Genomic DNA, 21,433 nt, shown 5'->3' on the forward strand with positions numbered 1-21,433 from the left:
CCTGTGGGCCAATTATATTGTGGATTGACTTTTGCCTGCAGCCTGATTGGCTGCTCCTACAGGCTAATCAGGTAGCAGATTCACTTCTGCCAGCCGCCTGATTGGCTGCTCCAGCAGGCCAATCAGGTTGCGGATTCACTTCCACCTGGAGTTGGATTGGGTAGCTCCCGCTGATTCTGAATCCTATTGTTCTAGGATTCAGCTCAGTACATAACAGTTGCTTTCTCCCATTCCAGCAGGACCTGAACAAATGGATTCAAGTTGCAAGACAGGAGATTCCCACTAAACATCAGGAATAACTTTCTGACAGTAAGAGATGTTGGGCAGTGGAATGGTCTCCCTTGGAAGGTGGGGGACTCTCCTTCCTTGGAGGTTTTTAAGGAGAGGTCAGAGATGTTTCAGTTGAAATTCCTGCATGGCAAGGGGTTGGACTAGATGACCCCAGGGTCTCTTCCAACTACGATTCTATGATGCTATTATTTTTATGGTCCGCTCCCACGAGCGCTAGGAGATTTTATTATTATTATTAATGGCTTGGGCAGTGAAACCTCGGTAACCCTCTATCCACAGGATGGCGTGTTATTCTATAATGTTTCTATCTCTGCAGCTGAGAAATAAGGGGAAACGGACACTTATGTGCGTCATGGGAAAATGACTCCAGGGAAGGAGAGGAGGCAGGGCGGAAACTGGCCGGATAGAGAGGCGTTCACCCCTCCGGGGTTTTCCCTGACGTAGTAGTCGGAGAGAAAACACGGGTGCTCCTTGACACCCATCCCTTAACTTAGACTGTGTGGGTCCCATGCTGTGTCCCAGCGCAATAAACCACTTAAATGCAGACTTAAGTGCAGACTTGATATTTATTTCTTGCACTGATATCTCACCTTTTTTCTCCACGGAGCTGAGCTTTGGAGCTCCTGTTGGCTCTTTCAACCCTGTCGGCAAGAGTTCCTGCTGACCAGATCTAAACCCTTGCATATAAAGCACACAAAACGTCCCCGCAAAGAATCCTGGGAACTGTAGTCCCCCCCCCGCTACAATTCCCAGCACCCAAACTACAGCCCCCAGGATTCTTGGTGGTGGCGGGAGTCATGTGCTTTAAATGCCTGCTGTGGATCTGCCCCCTTCTACTACAGGTCCTCCAGCAAGGAAAACAGAGGGTGTAGGAAAGGAGAGGAACTCCTCCTTTGCAGCCTGATATCCCCACCCCACCCCCACGTGGAGCCACGGTTCTTCTCCCGCTGTTGGACATGGATGGTTCTATTCCCCCTCCTCATTTCTTTATAATCTTTTTATTTGATTTTTAAAAAGTATAAACATATAACAAAAAGCAATTCAAGATCCAAATATCAAGATTGCTCTGAATCTCATGACTTCCCCCCATCCCTTCCATGGGTCCCCTAATGATAATATTTACAACTGCATATCAATACTTATCCAAATTTTTATCCTTCCAAATTATCCATACTTTCCGTTACTTTACAAGCATGGTTAAAATCCTGCTAATGTTTTAACCTGCCTTACAATGGTCTCGTAAATAGATTATAAACTTTACCCATTCTTTTTTAAAGCTCTTGTCTTCTTGGTTTCTGAGCTTCCCAGTTAATTTTGCCATTTTGGCATAGTCCATCAACTTGGTTTGCCATTCTTCTCTGGTCGGGGTTGTCTCATCCTTCCATTTCTGGGCTAATAGTATCGGTGCGGCTGTTGTCGTGTACATGAACAGTCCTTTACTGGTCCTTTGGGATCTCGGTACCTATAATTCCTAACAAAAAAAAGCTTCCGGTTTTTAAACAAAAGATATTTCTTTTTTTTTGTTGTTTCATTATATATCATCTCCCAGAAACATTTAGTTACTTTACAAGCCCACCACGTATGATAAAAGGTACCTTCTATTCCCCCTCACTTCTATCCACATGGGAAGCTGCCTTATACCAAGTCAGATCGTTTGTCCATCTAGCTCAGTACAGTCTACACTGACTGGCAGCAGCTCCCCATGTTTCCAGGCTGTAGCCTCTCCCAGCCCTACCTGGAGATGCCAGCAGGGAGTGATGCCGACCTGGGACCTTCTGCTTGCAAGGTAAGTGCTCTGCTTCTGAACATAGGTTGGGCTGAGAAGCAGCGACTGCTATGCCACACTGCCTTGCTCTTCTGCCAAGTTTGTCCTATGCAAGTGGCGGACAGCGATTGCGCCTCCTTTGGAGTTGAGCCTTTGCGTGATTCATAGCTTGAGTTGCGCAAACTGTTCACTGTGAGAAACAAGAAGAAATCTTTCCTGCCTCCTCTTGTGTTGTCTGACCTCTTCCGTGAAGCCACTTCTGTTTTCTGAATTAACTGGGTTGAGAATGACAATAGTATTGCCAAATATTCCTTTAATCTGCAGGAGTCGCACGGCGCAAGTGTTGAGACTGTGTTCTTATATCCACAAAGTATTTCTACTCTGCTCTTCAGCAGAAAAGACTCCCAAGAGCTTATAGAGAGAGACTTTTAAAAAGAGGCAGCCTCTGTTCTCAGGCTTACAATCTAAACGACACATCAGAACCTGATTCCATTTGGTTATTTTAGCACTTTATGTAGTGATGTGTCTCCAGTTTGGCGCTTTCCTTAATCAGCATTTTTAACCCTTTTTATGAAGTCATATTTAAAGCAACCAAGAAATCCATCACAGCAAACAGTAATTATTAGTGTGATGTCATTGCACCATCAGACCAAAGCATTCCAGCAGCAAACATTTCACAATCCAAGAATCCTGCTTGAACACCCATCTAAACACAGGAAGAGGATTCTGACAAATCTCTCTGACAAGTTTATTGCACCACCAAAGCGGTACGGCTTGCATTTTCTAATTACACTGCTAATAAGGAAGGGACACAGAGCAGAGCGTCTGAAGCTGATCTTCAGGCATAGCAGCTTTGTAAGTGGGTAGGCGGTTCTTAAGGTAATCAGGTCATAGACTGACAAGACCTTTGGTATCTGAAGAAGTGTGCATGCACATGAAAGCTCATACCTATGACAAACTTAGTTGGTCTCTAAGGTGCTACTGGAAGGATTTTTTTATTTTGTTTTGACTGCATCAGACCAACACGGCTACCTACCTGTAACTAAGACCTTTGAAGATTAACATTAGTATGCTCAGTCGAGCCCAGAAACAAGTAAAGGTAATACAAGTCTGAAATAATTTAATCCAGCAGCTGGGACCCAGTTAAAATCCTAGCTGTGTTTTGGATCAAAGGTAGTTTTCCGACCGTCTACAAGGGCAGCCCCACAGAGTTCCAGCAACAATGGTTTGCCTGTGGCTTTCCAGCACCAGACTTTTCGAGGACATCTGAAGGCAGCCCTGTTTAGGGAAGCTTTTAATCTTTAATAAATTAGTGTATTTTAATAATTCTGTTGGGAGCCGCCCAACATAATAATAACAACAGCAGCAAGAATCTTAATAGCACAAAATAGGAAGTACCATCAAAAGAACAATGGTAAGAAAAATTGATGAACTATGCAGTTAGCAAAGTTAACGGATAAATTCATGGTTTTTGAAAGGAGGACATCTGGCAACGGGCACCAACAGCAAGCAGAGCAATCGGTGCACACAACCTCATGCCAATGTGGAAGTTACTGTGCGCTGTCAAGCTGTGTAATAGGAGGCCATGCATATTCTTTGTACTTTTGTCCATTTACTGTATTCATTTCCGCCAATTTGAACTATAAAATGGTGGTTTTCTAGAGTCAAAATGAAAGTACCCCTAAACATTTTAGCACAGGATACAGGAATTATTTCCGTCTCAGGCCATGCCCCAATTTCCATCTCTCTAGCAATGGACTTGCTACCGTAATGCCAAGTTTATTTTGCTGGACTTCTGATTCTCTCCTATCAACAGACAAAATGGCTAAAGAAAGTTTATGTCGAGAACTAAAGTTTTTACCTCCTAGAAAACACTGCCCCAAGCGCTAAAACCTTGCCATGAAACCCGTCATCACAGGCCAATGCGTAAGCCAAGCTGGCAGGGGGAGAAAGGAAAGGAAAGTTATCTATTACTGACTCTATGGTGAAATATAGGATCTGGAAATTTTATTCCTCTGATGGTAGTTAAATAAAAAAATAAAACAACGCCTAGTAATCTAATTCTGAAACATTTTTTGGTGAATGCTGTTATCTGAGGTTGCGTCTTTTGAAAACTCTTTCCTACAAATCAGATGCCGCATCTGAGCCAAGAAAATGAGCTGCTAAAGAAGGGATAGAAAACCATGTACCTTGAACAGCATCTTTAGACCTCTTCTCACGCAGCAGGAGGAAAAACAACAAATGACCATTTTAAAGAAGTAATGTGCCATATGGGTTCTTGAGTAAATATAAAATACCATGTTTATTGGGTTTGATGAAGTTCTTGGCAGCAAACATCAATAAAAACCCATGGTTTCTTCATGCTTCCTTACAAGCTTGAAGAAATTATGAGTTTGTATCAAGCATGAAATTAAGGCAGTACTAAACGTAATTTTTAAGCGAGTAGAAAATTTCCATTTTCAACTCTTCTCATTCTGGCTAAAGAAAACCATCATGTTTTCATCAAATAAAATAAGCCCCATGGCTCTGTATTTTGTTTAAACCGATGCAAATCTCTGGTTTTGCTAGAAAGATGAGACGATGCGCTTCATATTAAGTTATTCCATCTGGTTGCAATTGCACCCTGCGTTTACGCGCAGCGGAATGAGATCCCACAAAAGCAAACTTTCAGTTATGCAGCAGCTTCTGGCAACCTGAAAACTGGGCCTGGTGCTAAAGGAGGAAGAGAATAGGAAACCAATTTCTGTTCCTTCCATACATGCTCCTGAGATGGGTGGCAGGAGAGACCGAAGCACACATCCCCAAAACAGGACCTGTCGCTCTTCGGGTATATTCTGGTCTCCAGTTCCACCTCCCTCCAGGTTAGCTCCCACATTTTGCAAAAAAAGAAGAGAAGAAGAATAAATTCCTGGCAATGCTGAAGACCTCCTGGGTGTAACTTGGATCTGGATCCTGCTCTGCACAGTGAATAATAACTTCTCAACATGGCTTGTACTGATGGTGAAACGTCCAGATATTGACCTTAATGAAATGAATGATTAATCTAGTCACAAGAATGTCATGTCCGGCACAGAAAGAACAAACCATTTTGTTTTCATGTCCCTTGCTGACACCAACCTCTGTTTATTTTTATTTTTTTAATTTTAAAAAAACTTTATTCAGATAATGTTAAAAAATACAAAAGCAAAAAAACAAAATCAAAAATACAATGAAGAGTACCAGAGAAAAAACCATATAAAATATCTAAAGAAAACCCACTCATACATAAACACAAAAATACAGAAATACATATACTCGAAAAGTATAAAACGGCAAAAGAGAAAAAAGAAGAAGAGGAAAAAAAGGAAAAAAGGGGGAAAAATAAAGGTAAAAATGAAAATGAAAAGAGAAACTTCGCTTCCTATTATTTACGACACGCTTTCCTATATACCGTACCATCTTTTTCCCTTGCTGTCACTCCTACTATGTCTGTTTAAAGATCTTATCCTTGTTAAATTCACACTACCAATCTCTCCTCTTGTAGTTTTTATTCTAAGCACATCACTAAATTGTTGTCTAGATTCTCTTTTTCCAAGAAGTCTTGTACATATTTCCATTCTTTCATAATTTTCTGCCTGGGTACATCTCTTATTATAGCCGTCAATTTCGCCATCTTCAAATATTCTATCAATAGAATTAATTAATTCTATTAATAGAATTAATAGACCAACCTCTGATTAATAGAGTATCTTTTTAATAAAAGCGGAACTGCTGTGTGGTGGTTTAGGGTTATGGGCGACCCTTGGAGACACGGGTTCAAATCTCCCCTTGCTCAGTGGGTGACCTTGGGGGCCAGTCACTGCCTCTCTGCCTTACCTTCATGGCAGGGTTGTTGTGTGGATTAAGCAAGGCGAGAGGAGAAACATTTTAACCGCTTGATGGCCAAAAAAACTCCCAAAACAAAAACCTCAAAGCAAGTTCACAAAAAGATAAAAGCATAAAATGGGGGGGGGGGGTTTCCCAATGCATTAAAACATGGAAAAATTTAAAATATTAACAGATTAAAATTCCCGCCAGCGTTTCTAAACACCTGGGTAAGCCACCTTGGGATACAAATGCAGTAAATAAGAAACAGAGTACCGGTAATAAGGGTCTGTCATAAAAAGAGTCTGGGTGAAATCAAAAGCTTCCTCCCAGGATCTAAGTGGGATGTTTTGAAATCCCACGAGTTCTGTAAGGGGAAATTAAGACTCCAGAATTGTAGAGCTGGAAGGGGACCCCGGTCCTCTAGTCCAACCTGCAATCCAAGAATCTCAACTAAAGCATCGCTGGCAGACGGCCGTCCAACCTCAGCTTAAAAACCTCCAAGGAAGGAGAGCCCTGGGTCCAAAAAGGGGGAAGCCAGAGATTCACCTTGAGGATGAGAGCCACCGTTCTTTGCAGTGACAAGTTTTGCCAAGTTGCAAGGCTGGAGGCGGACGCCTCTCATCCCTCCCTCCCTCCCTCTGGGACGGACCACTCAAAAGTGCTTTCTGCAGCGACAAGTGGAACAAACAAAAGAGCCCAGCCGAAGGCAGCTGGAGGCGCTCAGAAGGGGAAATTCTCCCTTGAGGTTATCTTCTCTGGGGAGGAGGAGCAGCAGCAGCCAGCAAAGCGAAAGGAAAAAACCTAGTCCTGGCGAAAACCCAGCAGCGCCAGAGCGCAGCTCTTCCGGAGAGGCTCTCCATGAAGCCGTGGCTTCTCCTCTCCTGCTTGCTGCCCTTCCTGGGAGCCGGAGAGGGTCGGCATCACGGGTCCAGGCTGCCTTCGTTGCATCCCAGGGGCAGAGAGGCGACGGAGGAAGCCGCCTTGCAGGTAGGTGCCAGCGGGGAGAGGCCGGCAGGAGCCCCAGTCCTTGCGCGCTGCTTCCTTGTGGGGCTGGAGGCGAGATCTCCATCCCAGTCCCAAATGTGGCGGCACAGCCAAGGCACACGCGCATATCCAGCACATATTTAAAGCATATGGCTTCTCCCTCCCCCTCAAAAAATAAATATCGAGCATCAGACTTGGGGGGCGGGGCGGGTTACAGGTTCCAACTTCCAGGGTTTTTTGGGGGGGGAGGGGGTGTCATGCGCTTTAAGTGTATGGTGTGCATCTGCCACACAATTTACTCCCGAGCCAGCCCCGCTGGAATTAATGGACCCAATTGAATCACAGACATGGATTTCAGTGGGTCCACTCTCCAGTAAAGCTTGGTTGGCTACCACCCCCTTCCAGATCCCCAAGGCTGCTCTTTAAATTATGTTCTTAATGCTGTACCTCACCCTGGGATCTTTGGATAAAGGGAGGTTTAGATCAGAGCTGCTTCCCATTGATTCCAATAGCTTAGCTTCGTATTCAGCTGGGAGTTCATGCAAAAGTTGCGTCTCTTGTTTTCTGTGGCACCACCTGTATGCTGTTTCGGACCGAATCAAACGTGGAGCTTGCCGTTTAGAAGATTGGAGGAAATAAAATAACAAAAATAGGGGTGAGGGAAAAACGAAAGGCGCAGAGGGTGAAAAATGGTCATGTATAGCTGGCTTGCAGTTTAAGGGTTAAGGAGAAAGACATACAGGAAAAGTGGGTTTTGATGTGCAGTTGAAGGAAGAAGAATAAGCCCAATTTCAAAGATGTTTCCCCCTGTAAAATTGACAAGCAGTGAACAGCAGATGCTTAGGAGACTATCTTCAACAAATATTTTTCAGTGAATAAATGAAAGTGGATAGTTTTTGTACTCCTCATCTTCACCACAAGATGTCATACTTGAAACTCTAAAAATCCTGAAAGTGGGGCTGTTGTTGGCAAAAGTTTATTATGCCGTACTAATTTTGTGAGCTATGAAATTCTCTGCTAATTTGGCTACAACATAAACGAACAGGGAATTGCTCAGAAATTGTGGGTCCTTGTGGTAAGTTGGTGCTGTTCAGCCAATTCCTGTCTTGGCATAAAACAAATAAATGTTTGTGTGTTTAGCATTTTTTTAAGTTCAGCAAGTAATCTTGTGGAAGTGCAATCATTGGGCTTTGAGAGTCCCTCTTGAAACTTGGTGGTTGTGAACCACTGCAAAAAAAACCCCATTGTACTATCACTGTTTACATGAATTGCATGTAACTGATTACATACCCTCCAACATTTCTCCAATGAAAATTGGACGTCCCATTCCATAATGATAATTTTATTGTTTATACCCCACATATCTTACTGGGTTACCCCAGCCACTCTGGGCGGCTTCCAGTATATAAGAAAACATAATAAAACATTAAACATTAAAAAACACTTCCCTATACAGGATTTCCTTTAGATGGCTCAGGGGACATTCCAGGATCAAATCAGAAACCGGGACAGCTTCTCTAAATCAGAGACGTCCCTGGAAAATAGGGACACCTGGAGGTTCTGTGATTATGGTGTAAGGCATACTTAAAGTACTTTAAATGAAATGTGCCTATATGCAAACAGAAAGCTGTGTGAATGAAGAAAGGAGAGAATGTAGAAAAATTAAGGGAATGGGTGCCAGTAAGACTCCAAATAAAGAGAGAGGAGAGAAAAGTGAAATCCATTTCTCCAGAAGTGTCTGCAGGTTAGGTTCCCAAGATTTGGAGCAAACCACAATTTGGGTTTTCGGTAGAATTGTTTTCAGTGGTAAAGAACAGCTTTTGCCGGGCAAAAAAGAAGGGGGAGATGCTCAGAAATAGACCTGGAGAGCCCATACTTGTGCCTAGAAATGCAGAGAGAAAGTGTGAATGAACCCACTGCCATTGATGATTTAATGGAAAATATCAGTATGGGAAGGAGGGACGTGGGTGGCACATGGTTAAACCACAGAGCCTAGGGCTTGCCAATCGGAAGGTCAGCGGTTTGAATCCCCATGATGGGGTGAGCTCCTGTTGCTCGGTCCCTGCTCCTGCCAGTCTAGCAGTTCAAAAGCACGTCAAAGTGCAAGTGGATAAATTGCACCTTCCCAGAGCATAAATTGCTCCGGCGGGAAGGTAAACTGTGTTTCGCCAGAAGCAGCTTAGTCATGCTGGCCGCATGACCTGGAAGCTCCCTCGGCCAGTAAAGCGAGATGAGCACCGCAACTCCTGAGTCGTCCGCGACTGGACCTAATGGTCAGGGGTCCCTTTACCTTTACCCTTTATCAGTATGGGAAGCACCTTATTTGGTTAACTGTAATGCTCCACAGTTGTTACAGTTCAAATATGAGAGCCAGTGTGGTGTAGTGGTTAAGAGCGGTAGACCCGTAATCTGGAGAACCGGGTTCGCGTCTCCGCTCCTCCACATGCAGCTGCTGGGTGACCTTGGGCTAGTCACACTTCTCTGAAGTCTCTCAGCCCCACTCACCTCACAGGGTGTCTGTTGTGGGGGAGGAGGGGAAAGGAGATTGTTAGCCGCTTTGAGACTCCTTCGGGTAGTGATAAAGCGGGATATCAAATCCAAACTCTTCTTCTTCTTGGGCAAAAGAGGGCAGGTATTATCGCCAGCTGATAGTACGAAGTGGGTGCTCAACCTGTGTGCCTCTAGGTATCCTAGACTGAAACTTCCATCATCCCTGATCGTTGGCCATGTTGGGCATGGGTCCTGGGCTGCCCAGACAACAAGACCCCCCTCTCGGCCTCTCTGATGTGGTCCAAAGGAAACCAGAGCAAGATATTTGCCACTAGCTTTGTTGCAGGAGTTGCCGGAAGGCACAAGGTGCCATCCAACAAACAGACAGGCAGACTTCATTACATTTCAAGAGCGTAATTATGCATTTGTGTTTTTTTTTCAGGAAAGCATTAAGAGAATCAGGCATTTGAATTCGTTCTCATCTAGCGACAACGCTACTGCTGTCTATGGAATAAATAAATTTTCTCACTTGTTTCCTGAAGAATTTAGAGGTACAGAGTATTACATTACAAAATATTTAATGCTTTTGCAAACAATACCATCTTGCCTTATCTTCAGTGCAAGCTATTTTGACATCCTTTTGATATGATTTGGTGTGCCTGAACGTCATGCTAAGCAGGAGTAAAGTGCTCGTTTTTGTCTTGGGAAGATCTATGGTCTCCCTGAATTTCAGACTCTCTGAGCTTCAACCTGTCAGAATGTTTCATTATGCATGTTGCTATGACAATTATTACTTTTGCAGCTATTAATCATCCCTTTCTCAGTTTATTTCATTTAACCATCCCTTTCTCTAACAGGATCTTTTCTCTTCATAGTTTGATATCTCTGGGTCTAGAGTAGACCTGAGAATTGAGCAGTCCAGACTTTTGCAGAAAGCAAGGATTTATCAAAACAATATAGCCTGAGATCATTCAGTAGAACTAGAATCCTTTCACTAGTAGACTTTATGAATGATGAAGGCTTGCTGTGGCCAAGAGACAATGAAAGGAAAATAAGGTGGCCCACACGAACAAGTCTCCGTCTTGTGGTAGATCATTTGGATCAGTTCCTGGCTTAATAAAGAATACTTTATTGAACTGAGAACAAGCACCCATCCTTCACCTCATCACATACTGGCTCACTTCTGATCCTCATCTCTTTATACAGCAGTTTCACTTTGTGCTCAAAATGGGGAACTGTGGTTCATAGAATCATAGAATTGTAGAGTTGGAAGGGACCCCGAGGGTCATCTAGTCCAACCCCCCTGCAATGCAGGAATATCAGCTAAAGCATCCATGACAGATGGCCATCCAACCTCTGCTTAAAAATTTCGAAGGAAGGAGAGCCCACCACCTTACAAAGGAGACTGTTCCAGTGTCAAACAGCTCTTACCTTCAGAAAGTTCTTCCTGGTGTTCAGTCAGAATCTGCTTTCTTGAAACTTGAAGCCATTGATTCGAATCCTACCCTCCAGAGCAGGAGAAAACAAGGTTGTGCCACCTTCCATGGGACAGCCCTTGAGATATTTGGTTGAAACAAGCCAAGTGTGAAACATTAACATTAACATGCTGCAGGAAAAGATGGGAGAGTAGGGCAAGGGAACATAAGAAGGGCCTGCTGGATCAGGCCAATGGCCCATCTGGTCCAGCACCCTTTTCTCACAGTAGTTGACCAGATGCCTGTAGGAAACCCACAAGCAGGAAACGAGCACAAGAGCAACTCTCTCCTCCTGTGGTCTCCAGCAAATGGTATTCAGGTGCATTGCAGAGCAGAGCAGAGCAGAGCCTCCAACATGGACAGGAGCCATTGATTAAGTCTTCTCTGAGAATTTGTCTAATCCCCTTTTGAAGCCATCCAAGTGAGTTCCATAATTTAACTATGTATGGATATGGAACAGTTAAATACGAACAAAAGCCATCAGATCAGTGGATGTTAAAATAAAGGATCAAGATTGGAACTGTTGTATTTGGGCTAAGAGTATTGAAGCAGGACGAAATACGAACAACATTCCCTGAAATCCAGAACACGGGAAGTCATTCAAAATTGACTTCTTACATCGGGGAGAAAGACCAAGCGAACCCGGCACTTGTTTCTGGCTTTTTGTTATTAAATACGTGGAATTTGTTAAGTTTGTGGAATGCTCTCCCCAGGGAGGCTCGCCTAACGCCTTCATTACATATCTTTAGGTGACAGGCATTCCTCTTTAGCCCTGAGGGATAGCTCAGCTGGTAAAGCATGAGACACTTAATCTCAGGGTCATGGGTTCAAGTCCCATGATGGGCAAAATATTCCTGCACTGCAGGGAGGTAGACTAATGATCCACCTGGTTCCTTCAAACTCTACAATTTTATGATTCTATGATTATCCCAGGCCTTTGGTGTTTTAAACTGGGGTAGGGATTGTTTTATTCATTATTATGTTGTTTATTTTTGCATTTCTGTACTGTAAAGTGCTGTAAATCATAGGATCCTCAGATGAAGGACAGTATCTACATTTTATAAATAACTAGTGTCATTCAGCCCATTCAGTAAATGGGCGCTAGACAGGAAGCCATCCTGGGGGCGGCAAGCGGCCTTCTCCGCCGACAGAGGCGGCCCGGAGTGAGCGCTAAGGTGGCAGAGGCAGAGGCCGTGATCCTTGGTGGGGGAAGCATGCAGTCGGTGGGAGGAGGAAGAAGAAGAGGACGACAGGGGAAGTATGGAGGATGGGGGGGGGAGGGAGGACTCCAGTCCCCGAGGCTCCGTTCGCAACCAGGCCCCTTTGTAGGAAGCGGACGTCCCCCTCCACACGCTTCCGCGGCTTTCAGCGCTCTCTCTGCCCTCTCAGGAAAGGTAGCCCTGAGGGCTGGGAAGGGAGAGAGAAGCTTGAGCGGATCTGGCCATCGCCGCCATCTTGTCTGTCTCTCGCTCTCATGCGCTCCAAGTGCACATGCGCATTAGCGCGAAAAACGGGACACACGGAATCTGGACGCAGAGACACTTGCACTTTATTATATAGGATGATGACTGGAAAAATGTAAGTGATTGGCTTTTAGAGACAATGTCTCTGAATTGGCTGTAATCAAAACTAGAAAATAACAGAACTTTTGTTTTGTTTTGTTTTAAAGCTACTTACTTAAAAAGTAGACTTTTTAAAGTTCCCAAGTATATGCCGGGAGCGAGCCTAGAGGGCACGGAAACACCCTTACCAGCAAAGTTTGATTGGAGGGACAAGAATGTCGTTACCAGCGTGAGGAATCAAGAAGCGGTAAGTTCCACAGTTGATTTTCTGCCTAACTTTGGACCTGATTCCCTCAAAACTCCAGCAGCCTTAAGGTAATACAATGAGGCAAGATGATAAGAAGATAAGAAAGGGAAATTAACACAGAAATATAATGATTTAAAATGGATAGGCAGGGGGGATGTGTAACCTCTTTTGTTCCTTAAGGGTACAGTATATGGTATTGTTCGGTAAATGTACGAGTAGGAATTGATAAATCGACAGCTGTTGAATAATGGGTGTTGAACATAAGGAATGGATTGTGAACCAGAGATAAGTGTGTACTATTAAGCAGCAAAGGGGGGAAACAGGGACACATTTAGGACAAAGAGTGGGGTCATCTTTTTTGCATTAAATTTTGATTTAATTTGGCATTGATTTGTTTAAAATTTGGAAAAACCAATAAATTGGTAGAAAGAAAGAAAGAAAATATAATATAATGAGAGCTCCAGTGCCCTTCTGAGATGAGAATACATCTCCATTGTTGACACGGCAGCGGTGCATGTTTATAGCACCATTTCTCTGGTTGATATGATCTGGCTTTTTCATTACAGGTAGTAGAAAAGCAGAGGTGAAGCCTTTGCACTTGCCGTATTTTTTTAAAAACCCAACAATGTCTGTCCGCAGGGGGCCCTCTAGAACAGATATAGGGAAGCATAGGGGGAAAGGAAATGCCTGAAAATTGTTTCCTTCCCTGTTCCACTGATGGAAGCCTTACTGTCAGTTGAGCAACATCGCTGGATAAAACACTACCTGTATGGAACTATGTGAAAAACAGGCTTTGAAACAAATTTGTGCTAAAAAAAAGTATGAAGGGCAACTAAGGACGATTGTTTTTCTTTTTCTAAATAATTTTTAAATTAATTTTCATTTATCACAATCCAACAAAAGCCACATTAATACACTACCAAATTATATGATTAAAAAAGACAATTATCCAATACCAAATTAAACAATTTTGAATGACTTCCAGTGTTCTGGATTTCAGGGAATGTTGTTCTTATTTTGTCCTGCTTCAATACTCTTAGCCCAAATACAACAGTTCCGATCTTAATCCTTTATTTAACAGCCACTGATCTGATGACTTTTGTTCGTATTTAACTGTTCCATATCCATTAATTTTGCAAGGGGAGTTTTTATCCTGTAAATTTCTGTGTGAAATGTTTGTTTTACATTCATCTTTATGCTTCCTGTTGTAATCCATCACCCTCAGCATTTCTTTTCCAGTGTGGCGGCTGTTGGGCTTTCAGCATTGTCAGTGGAGTAGAGTCTGCGTATGCAATTAAAGGGAACGTTTTGGAGAACCTCAGCGTGCAACAGGTTATCGACTGTTCTTACGAGAATAAAGGCTGCAGCGGCGGCTCTACGGTTACTGCGCTGAGTTGGCTGAATCAGGTACTCATTTCTTACAAACCCACAGGCTCCGTTAATACGTGACAGTGTTGGGTAAAGAGAAGGCGAATCTCAGACTTGAAAAACATTGCCCTCTTGTAGTAGATCAGGCATGTCAAACCTGCGGCCCTCCAGATGTTTTGGCCTACAACTCCCATGATCCCTAGCTAGCAGGACCAGTGGTTGGGGAAGATGGGAATTGTAGTCCAAAATATCTGGAGGGCCGCAGGTTTGACATGCCTGTAGTAGATCAAAGGTTGTGTAGTCCCAAATATTGTCTCCAATTTTTGCCAATTAGATATCTCCAGGGCTGTCATAAGTTAGGCAAGATGAGCAATAGATGGTCCTGCTCCAACATCTGCTCATCATGTGGCCTCCATTGAGGAAATATTTCTCTCCCTGACATAAGTTGAGAGTATGGCTAGCGGGCTCATATCTTTCTGCTGTTGGCAGTGCCGTTTTGGCCAATTTTCTATATGAATACAGTGGTACCTCGTGTTACGGACGGGATCTGTTCTGGAGGCCCGTCCGTAACATGAAAAGCCTGCAACTCAAAGCGGCGCATCTGCACAGCGCGATTTAGTGCTTCTGCGCATGCGGCAAAACCCCAAAGTAACCCATTCCGGTACTTCCGGGTTGCCGCGGGACGCAAGATGAAAACACGCAACCTGAAGCGGACATAGCAGGCGGTATGACTGTAGCCCCAAAATGGCACGTGTTTTGCGATTTTGCCAAAAAAGCTCAACAACTTTTCTTTCTGAATTTTCACTGTTTGCCAACCCTGGGTTATTTGTAAGAAATCAATCTTTTATTGCGGCAGTAACTTTGGAACTCCTTGCCTATTGAACAACATGCAGGAGTCTCTACTGCACCAGCTAAAAATATATTTGTTTAGAAAAGCCTATCTGGACACGTAGAATGTTGACATGCGTTTTAATTCATTTTTAGTTCATCATTGGTTTAATTATTTTTGAACGTTTAAAATAGTTGCTTTCAACTGTTCTTATTGATAATTTTCTTGTTTTATTCTTATAAGCTGCAGACTTTTATTTTTTTTTTAAATCAAGCGATAAATACATTTTAGGAAGTAAATAAAATAATTTAAGCAGTACAGACTCTGGCATGTCCAAAGCAACTTTCAATAGCACAAAAATGTGTTGCTATTTAATCACAAGCAACTCGTTTGATACGTCTTCTTGCAGACACGCGTGAAGCTGGTGAGAGATGCAGAGTATTCTTTTAAAGCTGAAACAGGAATGTGCCATTACTTCAGCCGCTCTGATTTTGGAGTCTCAATCACAGGCTATACCGCTTATAATCTAAGGTAACAACTAGTGAGTAATTTCACAGGGCCCTTCCCCCCCGACTAGCCCAGTAGATTCACATTCCAAGTGACTACCACGGTTATAAACTTCTTCAGTACTGCACCTGGGGAATCCATGCCCTTCTGGGTGTTGCTGAAAGTACAGCTCCCATTGTCGCTGACAAATAGCCATGCTGGCTGCAGGGATAGCATGAGTTGAGAGTCCAACAACATCCAGAGGGTTGCAGCTTCTCGCATCTCTACGTATCGAGCATGCCTGCTAGAGATGCAAGCATTCTTGACAGATGCCTGTCAAGCCTCCGCTTAAAGACCTCCAAAGAAGGAGACTCCACCACACTCCTTGGTAGCAAATTCCACTGCCTAACAGCTCTTACTGTCAGGAAGTTCTTCCTAATGTTTAGGTGGAATCTTCTTTCTTGTAGTTTTAATCCATTGCTCCGTGTCCGCTTCTCTGGAGCAGCAGAAAACAACCTTTCTCCCTCCTCTTTATGACATCCTTTTATATATTTGAACATGGCTATCATATCACCCCTTAACCTTCTCTTCTCCAGGCTAAACATACCCAGCTCCCTAAGCCGTTCCTCATAAGGCATCGTTTCCAGGCTTTTGACCATTTTGGTTGCCCTCCTGTGGATACGTTCCAGCTCGTCAGTATCCTTCTTGAACTGTGGTTCGAGAATGAATGCTGACGTTCCAGGTAGAGAGAGAGACTTTGACCCCTGGTGCAGCAAATGCATCCACAGCTCTCATTTCCCTTCCAAATGCAGAGCAGTCGTTGACTGCAGAGCGGGATGACTTGTCAATGCAAGAGGATGCACAGAAAGTGCTTTTAACTTCCACGACAAGGGGGCAGGTGATGTTTCACGCACCATGGTGAAAGTTCGCCTGTAGTGTTTGCATTTCTTTTGCAATGTGTGCCCTGCTTTTCTCACTTGACCCGAACAAACAGTGACACCGAGTACAATTTGTGAAAAAGCAGAAAGTTCTTACTACATGTTATTTAACTGGGTTCTACTGGGGGGGGGAAGGGTTTGTGAATCATCATCAGAATGAATGGGGGTGGCTTACAAATAGCTAGAATTCAAAGAGTGGTATCTAACTGGTTTATCTCCATTGGAGGGAAGGCATCCATTGGCAGGGTGGAGGGGGAGATAATCTTTGCAGATTGGAGGGTGGGCAGAGGCTACAGGAAGAGGTGTACCTACTGGCAAGAGGTCTTCCCACAGCAAACAGAGCATGGCCACAAGTACTATTCTCTCTCAGTTAAGCAGAGGTATATTATTACCTCTGCTTAATTACCTGTACAGCAATAATAAGTGAGAAAAAAATAAGGTCATGGCACAAAATGTGATTCTTGATCCTTGTCAGATGAATAGACTTTTAAATGCTGGCTTACCGTGACCAAGTAACATGATACACAAAATCGTGAAAGAGTTCTTAATTATAACCACCTTTGTTGAAATTGCCAGTTTCAGTAGCTATACAGTGGTACCTCGGTTTACAAACACAATTGGTTCCAGAAGTCTGTACTTAACCTGAAGCGAACTTTCCCATTGAAAGTAATGGAAAGTGTATTAATCCGTTCCAGACGGTCCGTGGGGTACTCAACCTGAAGCGTACTTAACCCGAAGTATGAATGTAATTGGTTCTGGAAGTCCGTACTTATACTGAAGCGTACTTAACCTGAAGCGAACTTTCCCATTGAAAGTAATGGAAAGTGGATTGATCCGTTCCAGACAGGTCCGCGGAGTACTTAAACTGAAAATACTCAAACCGAGGCATACTTAAACCAAGGTATGACTGTAAAATAACATAAATAGGGTTGCCATATTTCAAAAAGTGAAAATCTGGACACAAAAGTTGCCTGGACACAGATTCTGAGAAGGGTTGCCATACGCTCAGGTTTCCCCCTAGATAATTTTAACAGTTCTGTTCAGACACTGTTTTTGAAGGACAAGTCCTGAATGTGTCCAGGAAACTCCGGACGTATGGCGGCCCCAACATACCAATACTACTCTGAATAACTTCTGCTTAGTACAGCAAGTTTATTTTCTGTAATATAGACTGATTTCTGCAACCTAAGGGGCCGGATACCTGCCAAACAAAAGGTGCTCAGCAGCTGGTTGTTTCAAACTACAGTGGTGCCTCGCTAGACGAATTTAATTCGTTCCACAGGTCTTTTCTTATAACGAAAAAATCGTCTAGCGAATCCCATAGGAATGCATTGAATTTTTTTCGAATTTTTTTTTTTTTGCCCATAGGAACGCATTAATTGAATTTCAATGCATTCCTATGGGAAACCGCGATTCGCTAGTCGAATTTTTCGTAAAACGAATTCGTCTAGCGAGGCAACCTCCGCTCGAAAAATCTTTTCGTTAAGCGGAAATTTCGTTAAGCAGGGCATTCGTTAAGCGAGACACCACTGTATTTTGATGCTAGACTGAATTCTGACAGTTGGGGGTTATTCCTCTTACCTTGCAGTGGCCGTGAAGACGAAATGATGAAGATGCTCGTTAAATATGGGCCTTTGCCAGTACTTGTAGATGCAGTCAGCTGGCAAGATTACCTTGGGGGCATCATCCAGTATCACTGCTCCAGTGGCGAAGCAAATCACGCTGTTCTAGTTACTGGTTATGATACGACAGGTGAGTTTTCAACCGCCAATTAACTGATTATTAACATATCAGTTCCGAGAATATTAGTGCCATCCCAACTGTATCTGTGCTCACATGGCGGTTTATTCATCTGATGTTTCCCTAATTGTTCATTTCAGCATTTTATCTGTGCTTTCAAAAGACAAAAAAAGGTCACAATCTAGTGGAATATAGTAGAACTTTAGTGCTCATTTCTGTGTTGATGGGTTCCGGGGGGGGGGATCCATTTGCAACCCCATTATCGCAGAAAATTGCACAAGTAAAGTGACAAAGTTTGGGGTGCTATTGTGGCATGCATTTCCTTTTTGAATAGTTTTATTAAAGATTTCATTGTGCAACAAACCTTTACAGAATTTGGGTGCCTCCCCCTCTCTCTGCCGAGTGGTGGCAAAAGCCTGGGGTTCCAGACACTCACCCAGGGTCTGTGCTCCTTTGGAGAATTGAGACACAGCGGAGACTGCAGTAGCTTTAAGAAATGTTTTCCCCCCCACCTATTCACACCTCCAGATCTTACAGCATGGTCATTTAAAGAGGGGTTTGGCCCCACAGCATTGCAGCCAGCCTTCCCAAGATGGATCCCAGACTTCTTTTTTTGCGTCTGGTTCACAGGCCCCCTGAAGTCTATCCATGGAATAATCAAGGGGTCTATTAACCCCCAGGTTAAGAACACCTGGTGAATTGCATCAATACAATTTTAACACACACTTCTGCATATTGAAGTACTATGTGCTAGCTAAGCCAGATTCTTCATAAAGAATCTGGATTCCATTTTGTGGCTCTGCTTTTAAGTCCCTCCACGTCTGCCCAACAAATGGCATTAAAGTTTGCCAAAGATGTCCTAAACAAAACAAAACAAAACTTATTGGAGTTATTTTACAGGTAGCATTCCTTATTGGATTGTTCGAAATTCCTGGGGCACTTCGTGGGGAATAGACGGCTACGTTCGCATTAAGATAGGGTCCAATCTCTGTGGTAAGTTGAGGAAAAGGCACTGCAGTCGATCCTTAACATTTAAGCCTCCATATGCGTTCTCCCATCACCCTATTTTGAGAGGCTATTTGAAGCTTCAGGTAGGCACATTTTACGTTCCTCCTCTCAATGTTACTATCCCAGGATGAAGATAAGTGCAGCACCAAAGCAAGCCCATTTGCACATTATCAAAGCAAGGGAATATAAACGTATATGAGAGCTCATTTGTCCAACAACGACCCATTAGCTTGGGGTTATTTCAATTACCAAAATGGCGCCTGCAGGCCTTCTGGAACGTTTCAACAACATGCCCCATAAAAGCAAATGGCAACTTAGTTACTTCCGAGTAAAAAAGCTGGGGGAAAGTAAGCTCAAGTACAGAGACAGTTAAAGCACTATGTATTCCTCCGAAGCCGGCTGTCACTCACTTCTAATGCAGTGATCAAAGCTACTCAGAACACCAGCGTCTTTGCTGGGACCCTCACCCACTCCCTCCTGGAAGTACCGTGTTTTTTGCTCCATTAAGACACACTTTTTTCCTCCTAAAAAGTAAGGGGAAATGTCTGTGCATCTTATGGAGCGAATGGTCGATCGCTGGCTCCCTTTCCGGCCCTGCCATCTTGCCCAGGCCTCCAGTTGTTGAATGTTCTGCAGAGGGAGGCTGTTTGTTGCCCCAGCAACACGTGATTGGCTGATTAGATTATCTGTCTGGAAACTGTAGAAACGGCTCCCTTTCCTTTTCTAAAGAAGTTGCAGAACTGTAAGTTGAACCCCATAAAAACAGGATTTTTTCCCCTTTGCAAAGTAAGCTCAACAACTTTGAGCTGATCCTCAAAAAAACCCGGGGCTTTTCCCCTTTACAAAAGAAGCTGCACTTTGAGCTGATCCCCCCCCCAAAAAAATGGGGCTTTCCTCCTTTCCTTCTCTAAAAACTATGTGCGTCTTATGGAGCGAAAAATACAGTATTTGTGATCTAAAATGAAAGGGTGTTCTGTAATGCTGGTACAGCATGGGAACCAAGGAGTAAGAGATGAAGTTGCAATAATACTTTCCTTTGTAAAGGATTTATCCAGTGATCCAGTGGTTAACATTGCTCTCGTTGCCTCCTAGGCATTGCTGATGTAGTTTCTGCCGTGTTTGTGTGAAGCGGTTGCTCTGAACGCAGGATCGGTGACAGACATTTCAATCACTATTTTTCCACAATGTGAAGTTTTATTATTCAGAAGAGACTTGTGGGCATTCTGACAGCAACAAACAAAAGAATCCCCTTCCAGCTAGTGCCATAAAACATTTATATTTGGGAACGTAAAGTCGCACTCTGCAGCATATTCCAGACCATCAATCCTGCAAATGGAAGAAATTTTTTATTACCAGTTCTAGTCTCAGTTTTGGGAATCTTGACTCCACCTGCGCTTAACACAGCATTTTAAATAAGAGCTGAGTGATTGTGGTCAGAGAGCTGGATTTATATCAGGGAGGCCCGAGTTCATCAGCTAGCATTTCCCTGCTGTGCAGCCTTAAGACAAAAAACACACACTCTGCCTCAGTTCCCTGTCTGTAAAATCCCATCTTATAATAATTTTATGATAACAAAATACAAATTTATAAAACACAATGCAAATTAAAGTCAGAACTACATGGACATTGAATATACAGGGTGCATACCTCTTATTCCACCATTTTGTATAATAAACTTGTAATAATAATAATTGTTTTTAGTTTATTGTTGATTTTATCTTTTGAATGTTTGAAGATATTATTTTTCTACTGATTTCTACTGATTTTGTGTTCTTTCGTAAATCACTTTGAGGTTATCACAATTGTGATTAAAACATGACTACAATTTGGCTGGATCAATAAAAAAGTTTTTTTAAAAAACCACTTTTTAATTTGCATCTGTCATAAAAAAAGTTGTTAGATGTCATCTATAAATTAACGTAAATGAATTCTCTATTATATGGGCTGACACTTTTGCCCTGTTCAGGGAGGCTTTTAATGTTTAATAGATTACTGTGTTTTATTTTTCTGTTGGAAGCCGCCCAGAGTGGCTGGGGAAACCCAGCCAGATGGGCGGGGTATAAATAATAAATTATTATTATTGTTATTGTTATTGTTATATGTTGTTATAGTCAGCCTTTTTGCAAGGAGTACTGTGAGTATTTGCAGGGGCCAGGCCCTGAGAGCAGTGAGGAGTTGCAGAACCGGGCCCTTGCAGCGAGGGAATCTCCAGAACACCCTGGGAGGAGGACCTCACTGTCCGGGTCGAGTGGAGGTGCTTTGGCAATTGCAAAAAGCAGCAGCAGCAGACCAAGGTGCAAGGTGGGGGGGGGAGCAGGTGAGCAAGTGGCAGCGGGATTGTGGGGGCGTGAGCAGGCAAATGTGGTGGGATAGGGGCCTGTACGGGATAGGGGCCTGTACATTT

General features: G+C 43.3%; 1 protein-coding gene across 1 annotated transcript; it reads left to right on the forward strand.

The window, feature by feature from the left end:
* Positions 1-6,548: 6,548 nt before the first annotated feature.
* On the forward strand, positions 6,549-20,593 carry CTSO (cathepsin O). Its single transcript, XM_035128225.3, has 8 exons — positions 6,549-6,889; positions 9,819-9,927; positions 12,521-12,660; positions 13,900-14,067; positions 15,267-15,388; positions 17,870-18,033; positions 18,922-19,014; positions 20,122-20,593. The coding sequence occupies exons 1-8, from the start codon at positions 6,761-6,763 to the stop codon at positions 20,154-20,156; spliced, it is 960 nt and encodes a 319-aa protein (XP_034984116.3). The 5' UTR covers positions 6,549-6,760; the 3' UTR covers positions 20,157-20,593.
* Positions 20,594-21,433: the final 840 nt, after the last annotated feature.

The sequence above is a fragment of the Zootoca vivipara genome, chromosome 9, assembly GCF_965207765.1.
Source record: "Zootoca vivipara chromosome 9, rZooViv2.hap1.1, whole genome shotgun sequence".
NCBI lineage: Eukaryota > Metazoa > Chordata > Lepidosauria > Squamata > Lacertidae > Zootoca > Zootoca vivipara.

Excerpts from the sequence above, each read along its gene's own strand:
- CTSO (XM_035128225.3), top strand. The coding sequence starts at position 6,761 with ATGAAGCCGTGGCTTCTCCTCTCCTGCTTGCTGCCCTTCCTGGGAGCC. Across the intron at positions 6,890-9,818 it reads CGGAGGAAGCCGCCTTGCAG|GAAAGCATTAAGAGAATCAG; the intron begins GTAGGTGCCAGC and ends TTTTTTTTTCAG. Across the intron at positions 19,015-20,121 it reads GATAGGGTCCAATCTCTGTG|GCATTGCTGATGTAGTTTCT; the intron begins GTAAGTTGAGGA and ends GTTGCCTCCTAG.